Source organism: Petromyzon marinus, chromosome 65 (assembly GCF_048934315.1).
Source record: "Petromyzon marinus isolate PM22_M1 ecotype Great Lakes invasive population chromosome 65, UKy_Petmar_22M1.pri1.0, whole genome shotgun sequence".
In the NCBI taxonomy this organism is placed as follows: domain Eukaryota; kingdom Metazoa; phylum Chordata; class Hyperoartia; order Petromyzontiformes; family Petromyzontidae; genus Petromyzon; species Petromyzon marinus.
Genome location: NC_133731.1, coordinates 8,638,676 through 8,656,656, shown reverse-complemented (window position 1 = coordinate 8,656,656; position 17,981 = coordinate 8,638,676). Strand labels below are relative to the sequence as shown.

The following is a 17,981-nucleotide window of genomic DNA, read 5'->3' as shown; positions in this document are numbered from 1 at the left end:
GGACAACCCAGGTCCACGACAGCGGTTCCTGGGCGGCGTGTACTCATCAGGTGGCGGCGTGTAGCGGGAGGCTGCCATGCAGTTCCCCAGTCTCTCTTTATTCCTTCCACTTCATTCATGGTCTTAGTCGGGATTGGGCCCCCCCATCCCCAGGGACGGCCCGGAGTTTGGCACCCTGTGAGGGCGGAACGGAGATGATCTGATTCTTCTCCTCTGGCTCCCCTTCGGATGGCCACTGTTGATGGCGGGCCGGTGGTGCCTGTCCCCTTATCCCCTGGAGAACCCCTGGAGAACCCCCGGAGGGTGCCCGCAGTGCAACTGTCAAGAGGCCCCCTTCTCAGCCCACGTTGTGCATGAGGCGGCGGACTTTCGACGGCGGAAGGACCCATACGTATGGGAGTGTGCTGAGGTACCATGTATATATGTTGAACTTCTTTCGCACTGCACGCAGCCAACCATGCTAATCAGAGGTGCGGGAAAGGTGGGGATGATACACATCCCTGCAGCTGCTCACTGGAGGAGCCGAGGGGCGGTAGCGGCCGTGGTCCCCTTCCCTCCTATACCTCGGAGCACCTCCCAATATGCCCCCCTTGCCCCTGCCTCCTACCCGGCTCCTCAGCAGGACGTGCCGAGCATACAAACCTCGGTTCCCTCCCCTTACCCATCACATTCCACCTGCGGGAGAATAGGCCCTTACCGAGGGGCTCCCCGCATCTTCGGTAAGCCGATATAACTTTATAAGTTTCTGGGTTGTGCTGCTACGTGTCGTTCGGCACAACGTCCAACTTTTAGCTCCACATGCTCAGAGCTTCATAAGGAATTGAATTGTGCCACTATGTGTCCCAACGTCAGCGGAATGGCTACAGCTCCTGCAGTAGAAAAAGCAATACTGGTGCCTCCCGAGCCACGCTGGGCTACCTCGGCCCTTGGCATGGCTCAGATGTGCCAGTGGAAAACGGGAATCAGATACTCACCATGCCTTACTGGATACTCACCACGCCGTACTGGACGATGTCATCATGCCGTGGCAGTGAGGGCAGCACATTCTCCAGGTACCACGCGAAGCTCTTGCAGTTGAGCCGCTTGCGCAGAGCCATGCGCTCCGAGATGTCACCGATGTCGATCCCGGATCCCTGCGCCGGGGTCGTCAACGAGAAGAGAGTTGTACACTCATTGAACGTTAGGCCAAAGTTGCACAAACGTTGGACCGACGTTGGGCCAACGATCCACCGTTCACTGGGAAGTAATCAGGGTGGTGGCCCGCTCCGAGATGTCTCTGATGTCTATCCCAGAGCCCTGCGTGGCAGCCATAACAATTGGAAGAATAAACTCGCAATGAAACTTTCCAAGATGTTTCTGTATTTTCATACATTGATTGCCACCAACATCATCATCAATGTATAAAGACATCCTCATGCTGTCATCATCATTCACGGACTTGTGATGCAACAATTCAACAGCAGATTGATCATGACCGATGCTGATGATAACTATGATGACGAAGGATTAGACTACACCGCGTACATTCATGGGCACGTTCCAGGCCATGTAGACGTTCCTCTTGAAGTCGTCCATCCAGATCTCGGCCACGCGCAGCGCATTCCTGCGCATGTGGGAACTCAGGTCTGGGGCGTACGGCTTGAAGTGGCGTTCGATGTGAGCCAAGCGCGAGCAGGGCAGCACCTCCACGCTGCCCCCGCACTGCCACACCTGGAGACAGGAATAGCCCAGCCAGCAATGAAAAGCCATGGCAGAAAAGTACAATCTGTTCTCCAATAACGGGTGTTTTATAACACAAACTGGATATAACGAGATTAATGTATTAGGGTACACTTTTTTTTTAATCACGCGAATGCGTATTAAATCTGTAATGCAATCGAGTTAACAGAACAACGTCGCACGAGTAGGAATAAGCAGTTGTACGGCTGCCTCAGCGTAGTATCACACAAGGTTGAATGCTTACTGGATGCTTCGAGTTGCTACCCACGCGCCTTAGTCTTTGTTCAGCCTGTGTACATATTTCACATGTTATCGGGGACTGTGCTTTACCCTATATTATCTATTATTATGCAGTGCTTTTCAGGAATGCAACTTCCACGTTATTGGAGAACAGACTGTACATTCAGAATAAGGAAGCCGGCAGCACAGTGGACCCATAACGCCTGTATCTGTCTGTATGGACACGCACAAGTGAGTGAGTGCGGTCAAGGTTGTGTGTCTGGGTCATCACCCTGAGGCCCAGCTCCACGTTCTCCCCTCCGTACACCTGCATGCCTTCATCCAGAAAGCCGATCTCCTCCAGGTAGCTCTTGCTGGCCGCCATGCAGCCCATCACAATCGGACTCCTGGGGGGGTCAGTAAACTCGATGACAAAGTTCACTGTGTGTTTGGTACGATGCCCAAGGTTTCACGACACCACGCCTTCGGGTGGAGGCTCCCAGAGTGTGGAGAAAAACGTGCCAAACAACACACGGCAACAGCCAGAAAATACCCGGGAGAGCCGCTTACTGTGTGAACAAGGGGATAGGATTTGAGTGGGTGTGGTTATGTATAGGTGGGTGTGGCTAGTGTTCATGTGGGCGTAGTTATATAAGTAGGTGTGGCTAGTGTTATTGTGGATGTGGGTATGTGTAAGGGGCATGGCTACTGGTGAAGTGGGTGTGGTTATGTATAATTGGGTACGGTTAGTGGCCATGCGGTGCTTGGCTATATAACTCTAGCTCATTTCATGCTAATCTCTCTCCCTAATCTCTCTCTCCCTAATCTCCCCCGTTAACACAACTGACATACTTGCGCCCGGGGATGGAATTATTTTCCAGCTCAGACCCCGCTTGCTTGCCCATCGCCACATATATAACCTCTTGTAACAGCTCTCTCGCTGGTTCAGCAGTTCCACTGCTGGATTTTTTTGTTCCGCCTGAGGACGACCGCTTGTGTTGCGATTGAAACGTCATATATTATTTTCTGTTTTATTAAAATTTTCTACCTACATGACTTTACCGAAAGAACCAAAGAGTATGGATTCCTGCAGCCATAAAAGCTTCAAATCAAGATTGAATCTGGGTGGGGTTGATATTCTTTGGGTCTTTCGGTGGGTGGGGTTGACTTTTGGAGAATAAGGGGACTGCCAGCTCACTGCATGTCCTGCTTGAAGCCGAGCCCTTGGGGGGGGGGGGGGAGGTACCTGATGGGGGCCGTGACGTCCTTGTCGGAGAACCACTTGAGAGGGGGCACCATGTAGGTGCACCACAGCTGCCAGGTGAACGTCTGCGCCTGCGACGGGTAGCGGTGGACCTCGAGCGTGTCGTAGTGCGTGTTGTCGAACACCGTGGAGACCACGACGCGGCGGTCCTCCTGGATCCGCGCCAGGATGGGCTCGGCCCTAATTCGCAGAAATGAACAACAACATTGTAAGATTTTGGTCAGGGCCCATCACGACATCTCTCCAATACCGCTAGTAAAGCAGTCCAGCCCACCCAAGCTCTCAGCACACACCCAATCCTCAGTACAGTCTGCCAAAAACGAAGAACCACCGACTCTTGCAAGACTTTTTTTTAACGCAACAGAAATAAGCCAAAAAACAATCACGAAACAATCAACCCGCTCACGTCACCCTGAAAGACATCCAACTGCGCAGCAGAGTCTGGACTCTGGTAACCCTTCCAGGCCTAGGACAGGATAGGCTTGCAGCCTCAATCGCCTGGGCTCTGATGCAAAAGCAGCTTGTCGCCTCAGACCCGAGGCAAACTCAGGAGCAGAGTGCTACCTCAAACTCCTGTGCTCTGCACTCGACGGTAATGTAGATGTCGAACGCCCACCATTGCAGAGATCATGCGTGCCTAAGAGGCTCCCAGCCCCCATTCTCGGTGGTGCTGTAGACGTTTAACGCACAGGGGTTGCAGAAATGTGGACGCCTGGGAGATTCATCAACAGCGAACGCTCCCTCCTTGAAAGCGCACGGCAGATGCAGGGCATGAACCACCACCCTAACACTACGATGGCTGGGAGTAGCCTGAATACCACCCTGCCTGAAACACTGAACCTGTTCATTTACTTCCTGTATCACTATGCCTGTAACCACGGAAACCCATTGAAACACGACCTGTATCATGACTATGCCTGTAACCACGGAAACCCATTGAAAAACTTCCTGTATTATCACTCTGCCTGTAACCACGGAAACCCATTGAAACACTTTCTGTATCATCAATATGCCTGTAACCACAGAAACCCATTGAAACACTTCCTGTATCATCACTCTGCCTGTAACCACGGAAATCCATTGAAACACTTTCTGTATCATCACTATGCCTGTAACCACGGAAACCCATTGAAACACTTCCTGTATCATCACTATGCCTGTAACCACGGAAACCCATTGAAACACTTCCTGTATCATCACTATGCCTGTAACCACGGTAACCCATTGAAACACTTCCTGAATCATCACTATGCCTGTAACCACAGAAACCCATTAAAACACTTCATGTTTCATCACTATGCCTGTAAACACGGAAACCCATTGAAACACTACCTGTATCACTCTGCCTGTAACCACGGAAACCTATTGAAACACTTCCTGTATCATCATTACGCGCAGCTACGAGAGCAGACGTCTCGTCCAATCAGAGCGGCTGTTTCATCATTAGACCTCCTTTGCCAGTACCAAAATGTAATAATACGGTTTTTCCCCTTTTCTCTGGCAACAAAACTGAAACCTTTTTACAAGGATTCATGGCTGCATTAACCACAATACCTGCAGTCAAAATGCAAACAAAAAACACACTATGATAATATATGTGGCATTGTCCTTGAAACTGATTGTTCCACACCAAGGGACGGCTTTATTTTGAGCCTCGACCCAATTGGTGCTCGACCAGGGGACATTCGCTGTTGATGAACCTCCCAGGTCTCCACATTTCTGCAACCTGTGAACTGTGAGCGTTCGATGTCTGCAGTACCACCGAGTACGGAAGCTGGGAGTCTGAGGCTGTACGCTGCTCCTGAGTTTAGCCCAGGGGTCTGAGGTGACAAGCTCTTTTTGCATGAGAGCCCAGGGGCCTGAGACTGCAAGCCTGTCCTGCCGAGGCCTGGAAGAGCGACCAGAGTCAAGACTCCTGCGCGGTTGGGTGACTTTCTGTGTGACATGAGCGGGTAGTTTCATGATGATTTTGGTGTTGTGTTTATTTGTGTTGTGTTAAATATTAAAGCGTCTGTTGCAAGAGTCGATGGTTCTCCGTTTTCGACTGAATGTGCTGAGGAGTGGCTGTGTGCTAAAGTGGACTGCTTTACGAGTGGCTTTGGAGAGAGGTCCTGACCCTCATAATCGTCACAACGGCTTATGGCCAGCCATCGAATAAAGTCGGTCACCGTATCGTGCACTTTCAGATGCACTTCTGCGGCTGTCTGGAACGCTCTTCCATCCGATGTTAGGAAGCCACTGGAGCTGTGCACTTTTACATCATCTCAGTTAAACATGTATTTCTCTTGAACTGCTTTTTGTGTTACAGTGTGTTGTCATTCCCCCGCACCTCTGATTAGCATGCTTGGCTACATCCTGTGAAAACTAAGTTCATATAATATCATTTGTATATGCATACAAATGATATTCCCGCTGATTTCACATTCGTCTTGTGCACAGGGAGCCAAGTCGGGTTGTGCTGTGCAGACTCTTGAGTGGCAACCAGTGTCATGCTCCTCGCGACGCGAGGAGCATGACACTGGCCAACTCCACCCCCCCTTCCATGCCGTAAGCAGCCTTCCTTCATCGGTGCTTTTTGCTATTTGCATTCTCGCCAACTGGTAAAGGCTATGCACGGGTGGGGGGGAGGGGAACCTTTACCTTGATGTGGGACTCACCATCCGACGGGGAACTCCACGTGCGCGTCCATGACGGCCACCACGGGCCCCGTAGCCGCCCGGATGCCGGTGACGCGCGACGCGCTGAGCCCACGCTGCGTTGCATGCCGGACGATGCGGATGGAGACCTCTGGGTACTTGCGATCCAGTGCCGCGATCCTCGCTTTGAATTGTTCTTGCAGGTCTCCTGGTGAGAGCAGCGTTCATTCTTTTTTGTCCGCATTCATCATCATTAAGTAGCAACAGAACGCTGCTCAATCCAGAAAAATCGGAGGTTCTGCTGGTAGGCATTCGGGGTCAAGCGAAAATGTTGTTGATGACAGGTTCCGACAGTTCAGTTTTCTACTCAGCTAAAAAAGCCTCAGCACCATACTTGACCACACTACATAATCTGATCACCACGTGCAAAATATAGCCAGGTCCTGTAATTTTTATATCAGGGCTCTACAACACATTCGACCACTTGAGCTGTGACATCGCTAACACGGTGGCGTGTAGCATAGTATCGACAAAGCTTGATGATTACAACTCACTACTGTACGGGGACGTATGTCAAAAACATTACCAAGCTGCCGCATGGACAAGATTCTTTGGCACGTGCTGTGACAGATATTGCATTATCTGTCCATGTCCGTCCAGTGCTCGCTGAGCTGCATTGGTTCCGATTGCCAAACATACATTATAAGGTTTCACTCATTACACACAAAGTGCTTGCCTCAAATGAACCACAATACCTTACTGATCTCGTCAAGGAACATAAACCATCACTCGAACTCCTGTTATCCTCGCAAGCAGCTTTTGGTTAACCATCAAACAAAGACTGCCACTGCATCGTGCACTTTCAGATGCGCTTCTGTGGCTGTCTGGAACACTTCCTTCAGATATTAGGAAGAAAATGGAGCTATGCAGTTTTAAATCATCTCAAATGAAAATGCGTATAATTTGTTGTCCTTCCCGCGCATCTCCGATTAGCACGGTTGGCTATGTACAGTGTGAAAGAAGAACAACGAACTAAACACAAAAATACTAAAGTCGGTTTGTACGGTGCAAACTCCACAATCATTAGCAGCACATTGTCCTGACGCCGGTTTGGTCATGCATCATTCCGCCACTTGGTCTAGCAAGTGATAACCTTGCACTCTCTCATTAATATTAAGTGTCAAAATGGGTTTACCGATTTCATCAATATACAGAGCTTGAGAAGTATATTTGTATGACAATTTGGCATAACAGGTTTCTATGGGCTATTGTACATTATTCCGCCACACGCACGCCCCACATCCCACTCACTGACGTTTGGACATTTCCTGCCACGAGTGGAGGACTGTCCATCCTCGTGGCGACTGGAGCCAGAACCAGTCCACTAGGCCTCTTGTATTCCACAGAGGTCCAGTTAGTAGTGGTTCAGCTCCCAACTTAAAAGATCAACTTAAAGATATAAATTTTACCTGGTAAGGCCCACTGAACATTATAGCCCATTTTCAAAAACGAGGTGGTCATGAATAAAAGCTTAACGAAGTGGCTCGTGGAAATGTATAGTGGCCAAATACTCTTGAGTGCACGTTTCTAAATGTGGAGGGGGAAACTGAGAGAAAGCAATGCGACCATGGGGAGAGAAACGCAAACTCCAAATATACAGCAGGCATCAGGGTCAGGATTGAACCCACGACCTGTAACTCAGGAATTTCAGCCTCTCCAGAGAGCTTTCACACGTTCCAGGCCGACTGAGGAATCCATCCGGATTTGGTCTGCGGTGAAAAAGGTAGCGGGAGTGGAGGTTGGGGAGGAGGAAATCAGGGAGGTGGCAGCCCTGCAGCTCTCACCCAAGGTGCTGCAGTCATCTATGAGGATGACCTCGCTGAGGAGGTGGTGCGGCGTGTTGCGCACGGCGGAGGTGACGGCGCGCAGCAGGATGGAGACGGCCTCGTTGTAGAAGATCAGCACCAGGCTGAGAGCCGGCAGCTCCGACGGGTACTTTTTGGTGCTGCATCTGTTGGATGCACGGGAGAGGGGAAGTATGGTCAAGCGATCCCCGTAACAACGAACTACGTGGGGAGGCCCTAGTCCAGCAGTGCTGATGCACACTCGTACTCACGCTCAGCTGGCGAGTTCTGTGATGGTGATGATGATGAGTGTAACTCTGCGAGTGAGTCGCATGCCTGGGGGAGGGCGGTGGTTGATGATGATGGTGGTGATGATGATGGTAGTGGTGATGATGATGTTCGCCAAATTAACTCTGTACCTCCTCGGTGGTGCCAAATGGTAACGCTTTGGTGGATGTGAGCAATGCCATGGAGGGAAGGCTGATTCCGATCGGCTGTATCCCTCATGGGGCTTGTACCCACCAAAGCGGCCAAACGGGGGCTCTGGATGGGTGCGAGGGGCGGGTAACCCCTCCACCTTCAATTTAAGTACCACAGAACTGCGTGAAAAATATTCAGCTAAGCTTTTTCCAGATGCCCCGGGGGGACAGACGTCTATGACTTCTCCTGGCCAAACTCCATTTGGCGAAACCAGGAGACTGAACTCCAGGGAGTTCCTCCAGAAACAGCAAAACGCCACTGCGAGTGGCCATGTGGAATGTTAGAACGCTAACTGCGGAGGAGAGGCTACCACTCTTCTGTCAGGAACTTGACCAGTACCGCCTGGATCTCTGTGGTATTCTGGAGGTCCAGTGGACTAACTCTGGCTCCAGTCACCATGGGGGGTGGACAGTCCTCTACTCGGGGTAGGGAACTACCAAACAACAAAGAGTGGCTCTTCTTCTGAACAAAATAATGAAGGGGGCGTGGAGCATGGCGGTGAGGTGTGGGAAGCTATAAGCCTCAGGCTACTGTGGGCTCGCCTCCATATCAACCAGAGGAAAGGAGTGGTGGTGGTTGCTTACACCGCCACCGAAGATAAACATGAGTGAAGGGATTAAGGCAAGACCGATGAGTCAGATGCCTTTTATGACCTCCTGTCACAGGTGTTTGCTAAAGTGGCCTCTCGAGTTAGAGTCATCCTGTTGGGTGACTTCAATGCCCGAGTTGGTCATGATGCTGGCAACTGGGCTGGAGTGATGGGAAGGCATGGGCCAGATCAGCTTAATAACAACGGTAGAAAGCTGCTAGAGTTACCATTAGGCTGTTCCGGCATTGCAGCATCCACACAATAACCTGGATGCACGCCGGGTCCAAGCAAGAACATCTTCTGGACTATATAGTGACGGAACAGCGGATGGAGGCCTGGTCTCGGCAAGTTGATGAAAGTTAAAAGTGAGAATATCATCACTTGCAGCTGGGGTTGGCATTGCCCCCCCCCCCCTCCTCCTGATGCCAAGGGGAAATGGGCAAGGTTTAGGACTGTGGCTGCAATGGCTGCTTTGGGTACACGGTCCAAACCTCCCCAGAGACCCTGGCTGATGGAGGACGTGTTGTGGCTCAGAAAAAGCGACAGGTCCACTCCTTCCCACGTCAGAGAATGAGGAGGCTTACCGCAGCCTTCGCTCGGAGGTTCAGAGAGCCGTGCGGAGCTTCAAGGATGAGTGGTGGTCGCGAGTTACTGAGGAGATGGAGTCTGCCTAAGTAGCCCGTAATAATCAGCCCCATCAAAACTAATGATAATAATGGTGATTAGGACGATGATGGTAGTGATGATGATTTCGACGACGATGATATAGTTGATGATGATGATGATAACAATGACGATGGCAGTGATAACGTCGCTGCTGATGATAATGACGCCGACCAAGTGTGACTCCGAGTGGCATACCCGAGAGGCCGATTGTCGGGCACGTCGCGGTCGAGGGGCAGCCGGTCGCTCAGGTAGGCGTTGTAGCCGTAGGTGAGGAAGCGTTCACACGCTTTGCGCTTCTGCCGTGCCGAGAGGTCCTTGCCCCACTCCTTGAAGAGATGAGTCTCGGGGCTATAAACCCACTCGTTCCCTTTACACACCGGTGCATTCTCTGGTGTCTTCTCAGACTTGGCGCCATCTGCAAGGGCGGCGAGGTAGGAGAGACTCGTTTCACTGGATTCATCTCTACGTGAGCTCATGGAACTCTGTGTGAGTTGATGAGTCTCTGTGCGGGTCTATGAATCTCTGCGTGAGTTGATGAGTCTCTGTGCGGGTCTATGAATCTCTGTGTGAGTGGATGAGTCTCTGTGCAGGTCTATGAATCTCTGTGTGAGTGGATGAGTCTGTTTGGGTCTATGAATCTATGTGTAAGTGGATGAGTCTCTGTGTGGGTCTATGAATCTCTGTGTGAGTGGATGAGTCTCTGTGCAGGTCTATAAATCTCTGTGTGAGAGGATGAGTCTCTGTGTGGGTCTAGGAATCTCTGTGTGAGTGGATGAGTCTCTGTGCGGGTCTATGAATCTCTGTGTGAGAGGATGAGTCTCTGTGTGGGTCTATGAATCTCTGTGTGAGTGGATGAGTCTCTGTGTGGGTCTATGAATCTCTGTGTGAGTGGAAGAGTTTCTGTGTGGGTCTATGAATCTCTGTGTGAGTGGATGAGTCTCTGTGTGGGTCTATAAAGCTCTCTGTGAGTGGATGAGTCTCTGTGTGGGTCTATGAATCTCTGTGTGAGAGGATGAGTCTCTGTGTGGGTCAATGAATCTCTGTGTGAGAGGATGAGTCTCTGTGCGGGTCTATGAATCTCTGTGTGAGTGGATGAGTCTCTGTGCGGGTCTATGAATCTCTGCGTGAGTTGATGAGTCTCTGTGCGGGTCTATGAATCTCTGTGTGAGTGGATGAGTCTCTGTGCAGGTCTATGAATCTCTGTGTGAGTGGATGAGTCTGTTTGGGTCTATGAATCTATGTGTGAGTGGATGAGTCTCTGTGTGGGTCTATGAATCTCTGTGTGAGTGGATGAGTCTCTGTGCTGGTCTATAAATCTCTGTGTGAGAGGATGAGTCTCTGTGTGGGTCTAGGAATCTCTGTGTGAGTGGATGAGTCTCTGTGCGGGTCTATGAATCTCTGTGTGAGAGGATGAGTCTCTGTGTGGGTCTATGAATCTCTGTGTGAGATGATGAGTCTCTGTGCGGGTCTATGAATCTCTGTGTGAGTGGATGAGTCTCTGTGTGGGTCTATAAATCTCTCTGTGAGTGGATGAGTCTCTGTGTGGGTCTATGAATCTCTGTGTGAGAGGATGAGTCTCTGTGTGGGTCAATTAATCTCTGTGTGAGAGGATGAGTCTCTGTGCGGGTCTATGAATCTCTGTGTGAGTGGATGAGTCTCTGTGTGGGTCTATGAATCTCTGTGTGAGAGGATGAGTCTCTGTGCGGGTCTATAAATCTCTGTGTGAGATGATGAGTCTCTGTGTGGGTCTATGAATCTCTGTGTGAGTGGATGAGTCTCTGTGCGGGTCTATGAATCTCTGTGTGAGAGGATGAGTCTCTGTGTGGGTCTATGAATCTCTGTGTGAGAGGATGAGTCTCTGTGCGGGTCTATAAATCTCTGTGTGAGTGGATGAGTCTCTGTGTGGGTCTATGAATCTCTGTGTGAGTGGATGAGTCTCTGTGCGGGTCTATGAATCTCTGTGTGAGTGGATGAGTCTCTGTGTGGGTCTATAAATCTCTGTGTGAGTGGATGAGTCTCTGTGTGGGTCTATGAATCTCTGTGTGAGTGGTTGAGTCTCTGTGTGGGTCTATAAATCTCTCTGTGAGTGGATGAGTCTCTGTGTGGGTCTATGAATCTCTGTGTGAGAGGATGAGTCTCTGTGTGGGTCAATGAATCTCTGTGTGAGAGGATGAGTCTCTGTGCGGGTCTATGAATCTCTGTGTGAGTGGATGAGTCTCTGTGTGGGTCTATGAATCTCTGTGTGAGAGGATGAGTCTCTGTGCGGGTCTATGAATCTCTGTGTGAGTGGATGAGTCTCTGTGCGGGTCTATGAATCTCTGTGTGAGAGGATGAGTCTCTTTGTGGGTCTATGAATCTCTGTGTGAGAGGATGAGTCTCTGTGCGGGTCTATGAATCTCTGTGTGAGAGGATGAGTCTCTGTGTGGGTCTATGAATCTCTGTGTGAGAGGATGAGTCTCTGTGCGGGTCTATGAATCTCTGTGTGAGTGGATGAGTCTCTGTGTGGGTCTATGAATCTCTATGTGAGTGGATGAGTCTCTGTGTGGGTCTATGAATCTGTGTTAGTGGATGAGTCTCTGTTTGGGTCTATAAATCTCTCTGTGAGTGGATGAGTCTCTGTGCGGGTCTATGAATCTCTGTGTGAGTGGATGAGTCTCTGTGTGGGTCAATGAATCTCTGTGTGAGAGGATGAGTCTCTGTGCGGGTCTATGAATCTCTGTGTGAGAGGATGAGTCTCTGTGCGGGTCTATGAATCTCTGTGTGAGAGGATGAGTCTGTGTGTGGGTCTATGAATCTCTGTGTGAGTGCATGAGTCTCTGTGCGGGTCTATGAATCTCTGTGTGAGTGGTTGAGTCTCTGCGTGGGTCTATAAATCTCTCTGTGAGTGGATGAGTCTCTGTGTGGGTCTATGAATGTCCACGCCAGTTTATGAGTCTCCGTGTGGGTCTATGAATCTCCACGCGAGTTGATAAGTCTCTGTGTGGGTCTATGAATCTCCACAAGAGTGTATGAGTCTCTGTGTGGGTATATGAATTTTCACGCGAGTTGATGAGTCTATGTGCCAGTCGATGAATCTCCACGGGAGTTGATGAGTCTCTGTGCGGGTCTATAAATCTCCAGACGAGTTGAATTTCTACGTGAGCGGGTTGCGCAACTATTCTCTCAGATGTAGAACAAAGCAGTCGACATTTTCGCGACACGTACCTTCCAGAATAATTTCCAGCATGTCCTCGATTTTATTAAGCTGCGCGGCGAGATCCCAAGGCTCATACGGGACTGCGCTCTCTCTAGACAGAGGGGTCGACCCCTCTCCTGATCTGACGGTGACAGTCGAGGTGCTGGCGAAATCCCTCAGCATCCACAGGAGGTTTCCGATGCAGGAGAAGGTGAGGAAGAAACACAGGAGGCTCGACCTCCTCGCCACGGCCATCTTCGTACCCGGTCTTGGTAAAACACAGATCATTTGGTGATGCTGCTGCTGTGTTGGCAGTTATGCACAAGCACAAATAACAACTCAACGTGTCTGTCAATAACATGGGGTCCTTAAAAGTACCCTTTTGTAATCGTTGACTTTTCAGGCAATGGCCCTTATTCATATCACATGGTGCCACGGTGGCTAGGAGATGTTAACTACCTCACCTGTTATACAGGAGGTTGTGGTTTCCATCCCGACCCTGACGCCTGCTACTGCTGTATATTCGGAGTTTGCGTGTCAAAGTAAAGTTTTACTTTTTTTTGCGAATTACAAACCCGTCTCTAATCCTCCTCTTCCACCTGACCATGAGCGGGGAATGTGGAGGGGGAGAGAAAGGGGTGTGATGCGTGGCTTCTCCTCTGCCTCCCCTTGTGACTTTGTTCGGCGCCGGAGTTCGTCATGGAATCATCAGAACCGTAATGTTGAATCAGAATCAATATTTATGCTGGGAGGAATCCACAGATGTCAGGGACGGGTGGGTAAGCACGTTACGACAACAAACAGCACAACATCACACACGATAGCAGTGCAAAGTACAAGAGCGGTGATCAAATCAGCCAAAAGCATACAGAGCAAAGTAAACCATCCCCATCCAACGAGGCAAAGCCCACCGAGGTATTAACTTGTTTGTCAGAAGCGACCTGCAGGTGACCATCGCGCTGAGCTCACCGCTCTCTGCCTCCGGGGCCCAGTGGCTTTACCCTCACCACCGATGTCACGCGGAAAGAAATGGCAAGGTCCCCTCGCACGGTTGGCACGCAAACCCCTTTTGAACCCATGCAACTAAACCTTCAACAATGCGAGTTCAATCCCTCCCGATGAAGCTTGGGGAGCTGAATGGAGTTCAAAAGAACTCACAAACAAACACCGCCTTGCTGTGAAAGACCCGACGCAGAAGATTGCTGGTGTTTGATCTTCCACGAAGCTGCTCATGGTCTAAGTTGTACTTAGATTTTTCAGCCGCTTTGTATGTATGTGTGTTGAACTTCTTTCACACCGCATGTAGCCAACCGTGCTAATCGGAGGTGAGGCGGGGGACAGGAAGGACAACCAACTAAAGCGCAAAACGCAGTTCTAAAGAAATGTAATTTTCAATTTCGATTTAAGAGGTGTAACCTTTGTAATGCCACCGTCCGCCGAGGAATTAATTGAGGAACCCTCCCGACCAAGTCGAGGGCTTGAGTCAAAATCTGCCTTTGGAACACGGAGCCAGCCAATCATCATCATGGCTGGAGTTGCTGCTACACGACAGCAGCCTCTGTGAAGCGTCGTGTGACAGCCGCTCATCAACGATCGTCTTCTGACCGCGTCGACATCACGAAAAGGCGAACCCCACAAGATTTTCTTGGTTTGGCGAATCGCGGGAAAATAAATAATTGCTGCCAAAAAATCTGCTTATTCTTTTTAACTCGCCTTTTGCCCATCCAAGGACGAGTGTATGGCAGTAAATGTGAAACTTGCAAGCGAAAAGCAGAGAGCGACGTGATATTAATTGCATCAATTCGTGTGCAGTTTGTAAGGGCGCGGTGACACAGACCTATTTAATTTACAGGTTATAATCCCTTGTTCATCACGACGTCCTTTTTACTTTGATGTCTCAACAGCAGCGTGACGGAGATCACGTGATGACGTGAGGGTTCTGTAGTGAGGGTTGTCAGTTGACGCCGAGGGGGGAGGAGGCGCCTCGCCCCCCATGTGGAATGACGTCACCTGCTAATTATTATGAATGGGGGGGGGGGGTGTCCATTTGGAGGACGTCACCTTATAATGATTATTAATTAGGGGGGCTGTTCGATGTGGAGTAATGTCACCTGCTCATGATTATTAATAAGGGGGGGGGGCATGTGGAGGACGTAACCTGTTCATGATTATTAATGAGTGGGGCTGTTCGATCGGGAGTGACGTCACTTGCACATGATTATTAGTGAGGGGGGGGAGTACTCCATATTGAGTGACATCACCCGCTCATGCTTATTAATCAGGAGGGGTGGGGGGGGGGTGTCCATTTGGAGGACGTCACCTGCTCATGAATATTAATGAAGGGGGCTGGTCGATGTGGAGTAATGTCATGAGCGTTAAGGGCAGACATTCCTGGTTGTTACCCAGAACCGAATCATGCAGCATCTAACGTAGACTCGATGCCCGATTCGCAAGTACGGAGGAGGAGGGGGGAGGGGGAGGCATCGTCACAACCGCTGACGACTCCAATGCTCTTGACGCAATCACCTGGCTCAGCCGACCTCGGTGTCAAATCGACAGCTGGTCGCTCAATATCGAAACGCTCTGCATCAACATCAGCCTACGAAGACGAGTATCTTCACCACGTGGCCAGGTTCATGCTCCGTAGAGTTTTACTATGTCCATTAAAAGCCCTCGCACTCTCCCCGAGAAAGGCTTACACCACCAGATATAACCTAATCTCAATAGAATCAGAATCAGCATTTGTATTGCAAGAGGAATCCGATGAGCTATGAAGCTCTTTTTCACCGGTATCCATCATCAACATCGATATGAATGCAAAATAGAGAAAACAGATACCCAAGTCACGGAATATGAATAAAACATTTTATTAACTATATATAAGTCCGATCTATCAAACTTGGGCAAGGCAGCAAAAACAACACCAACATAGTCCCGGGCCACACCAAGATAACGCCTCAAAGCAGTCGTCCCTCACTACAACGGCAGGCTAGCATTGAAAGATCGATACAGAGGTAATGATCAAAGTTACAAAATCACATTTGCAAATGTGACAGCTGTATCCAGCACTTATCTTCTGCTTCAGGATATTAATATTCCACGCAAGAAGCGGCAGTGTTGTCCTTTAAAATATATTGTCGCCGGTCCAACTTATTCCTGTTTGCACATGAAGTAATCACCCCTCTCTCTATCTCCCTGCGCAGGATTACAGCACTGCCAACAACATAATCTCAATATCAATAGAATTATGGAAGAAGCTGGTTGAACCTTGAAATCTATTTCAACCGGCTGTGACCCTGTCTCTCTCCACCTCCAGCTGTGGTTGTAATGAGAATACAGGCCGCCTGAATCTTGAACCAATGAGATCGTGACGTTCTGCGCCGTGTCCTGGGCCTTTTGTTGTGGCGATCAAGAGACGAGTGATCGAGAAGATAGTGTAACTGTATGCAGCCTATTTTGCTAGAACGCCACGTGTTGTTTTCATGACGCTGAATTGGATATAACGCAATGAACGCATTCGTGAGCTCCATTTTTTTTATAACGCGGATGCGAATTTGATCCAATTTAGATGCAGTATCCGTCGATATAAATACATCTCGAACGCCAATATCTTATCTCTGGCAGTCTTTTCTGATGTCCAAGTCTCACACGCATACAAAGCTGTCCTGAACACGTCGGCCAGACTCATGATGTCAGAATCCACACGCCACAAACACCTCACTGCCCAACCCCCTGTAGACGGGAAAACCAAGCAGGTGTTGTTCTTCTCCCACAAAGACTTTATGATCAACTTTAAATTTACAATATGTGTTGCTCATAAACCCCCAATCAATAAACCGTCAAACAATAGCATCGTTATTGTTGTTGCTGTAAATAGCAGCGTAAAAATATGTGTGTTACGTCGGCAGGTTAAGTGTTCCACGATCAAACAGGTTTAAACTATAAACTGTGAAGCATTTTTTTTCATTCACCACGTAAGGCCCACTGAGCTACGTAGCTCTTTTTTTAGAAGCGACCTGGCTGTCACAAATGGCAGCAGAACGAAGTAACGTATCATCATCAAGTGGAAATCAATAGCAGCCAAACGCGTGATGCTGATTCTAAATGCGGAGGGAAAACCCGGAGAAAAATCCATGCGACCACGGGGAAAGTGAGAAACGCAGATTCCGATTATACAGCAGGCGTTAGGGTCGGGCTCGAACCCACTAAACTGAACTATAAACTATTTTTCATTTTGCCAGGTAAGGCCCACTGAGCTATATAGCTCTTTACAGAAGCGACCTGGCCACAAATTACAGCTCAATCGAGTGGCTTATCATCATGTCGAAATGTATTGCAGTCAAATACTCCAAACGCATGCTGCTGAAGGACCTGGAGAAAAATCCACGCGATCATGGAGAGAGAGAGAGAGAGAGACGCAAACTCCAAATATACAGCAGGCGTCAGGGTCGGGATCGACTTTACGATCTCGTGTATACTAGGCGAGGGAGTTAACATCGCCTAGCCACCGCGACGCAGCAGGCATCGTCAAGGTCGGGATCGCACCCAGGAACTCCTGCGTACCAGGCGAGGTAGTGAACATCTCTTAGCCACCGCGGCGTGATGGATGCGGGACTCACCTGGGACTCCGGGCCCACGTCAGAAGCGGCAATGGGCCGAGGGAGTGCACTGGAGTTTGGTTGACCGCCAACGGCCGTGGGTCACGTGGGCGGGACTTCGATGCCCGCGTGAGAGGCTTCAAACTGAAATGTGACAGCGGGGACGGCTGGGATTCGAACGCAGCTCCCGCGGGCCATCGGACAGAGATGGTTCGCCGCAAAAGGCGCGGCGCTTTCGGATGCGCTGTTTCCACGGCCGTCTGGAACGCCCTTCCCTTCCGATATTAGGAATCCACTGGGGGCTTTGCACTTATAAGTCAACATCTACATTGACAAACTCATTTCTCCAGAACTGCTTTATGTGTTTTAGTTTGTTGTCTCCCACCTCCACCGAACCTCCGATTAATACGGTTGGCTACGTACGGCGTGAAAGAAGTTCAACATAACGCATACATGGTGGTGGTGGTGGTGGTGATGCTGATGGTGTTGGTGATGTTGTTGATGCGGCCGCCTGGAATCCGCTTCTTTCCGATATTCGCAAGCCACTGCTATGCACTTTCACATCTAAATTGAAAACGAATTTCTTTAGGACTGCTTTTTGTGTATTAGTGTGTTGTCCTCCCCCCCCCCCCTCCCACATCTCCAATGAGCACGGTTTGGCTACGTACGGTGCGAAAGAAATTCATCATTCATGCACGTTGGCGACCTACATTTCTCACACGATGTCCGACGCATTGCAACATTTGTAACCTTTCCTTTAGTGCGCGTGGGTCATGTAAAAAAAAAAGGCC

General features: G+C 49.8%; 2 protein-coding genes across 2 annotated transcripts in view; both read right to left on the bottom strand.

Moving 5' to 3' along the window:
- Positions 1 to 1,983: 1,983 nt before the first annotated feature.
- Positions 1,984 to 17,981, bottom strand: part of LOC116956392 (polypeptide N-acetylgalactosaminyltransferase 18-like) — a 91,479-nt gene continuing 75,481 nt past the window's right edge. The window contains exon 7 of the mRNA XM_076054348.1: positions 1,984 to 2,345. Within this exon, the coding sequence (XP_075910463.1) occupies positions 2,123 to 2,345 (223 nt within the window). The 3' untranslated portion in view covers positions 1,984 to 2,122. The remainder of the gene's footprint in view (positions 2,346 to 17,981) is intronic.
- Positions 3,133 to 17,762, bottom strand: LOC116956429 (polypeptide N-acetylgalactosaminyltransferase 18-like). The gene is made up of 6 exons (XM_032978022.2): positions 17,212 to 17,762; positions 12,622 to 12,860; positions 9,613 to 9,832; positions 7,683 to 7,849; positions 5,860 to 6,046; positions 3,133 to 3,382 (listed from the first exon to the last, which is right to left on the bottom strand). The coding sequence occupies exons 2-6, from the start codon at positions 12,845 to 12,847 to the stop codon at positions 3,133 to 3,135; spliced, it is 1,050 nt and encodes a 349-aa protein (XP_032833913.2). The 5' UTR covers positions 12,848 to 12,860; positions 17,212 to 17,762.

Excerpts from the sequence above, each read along its gene's own strand:
- LOC116956429 (XM_032978022.2), bottom strand. The coding sequence starts at position 12,847 with ATGGCCGTGGCGAGGAGGTCGAGCCTCCTGTGTTTCTTCCTCACCTTC. Across the intron at positions 7,850-9,612 it reads CCCGACAATCGGCCTCTCGG|ATGCAGCACCAAAAAGTACC; the intron begins GTATGCCACTCG and ends TGCATCCAACAG. Across the intron at positions 3,383-5,859 it reads GTGGAGTTCCCCGTCGGATG|GGCCGAGCCCATCCTGGCGC; the intron begins GTGAGTCCCACA and ends TCTGCGAATTAG.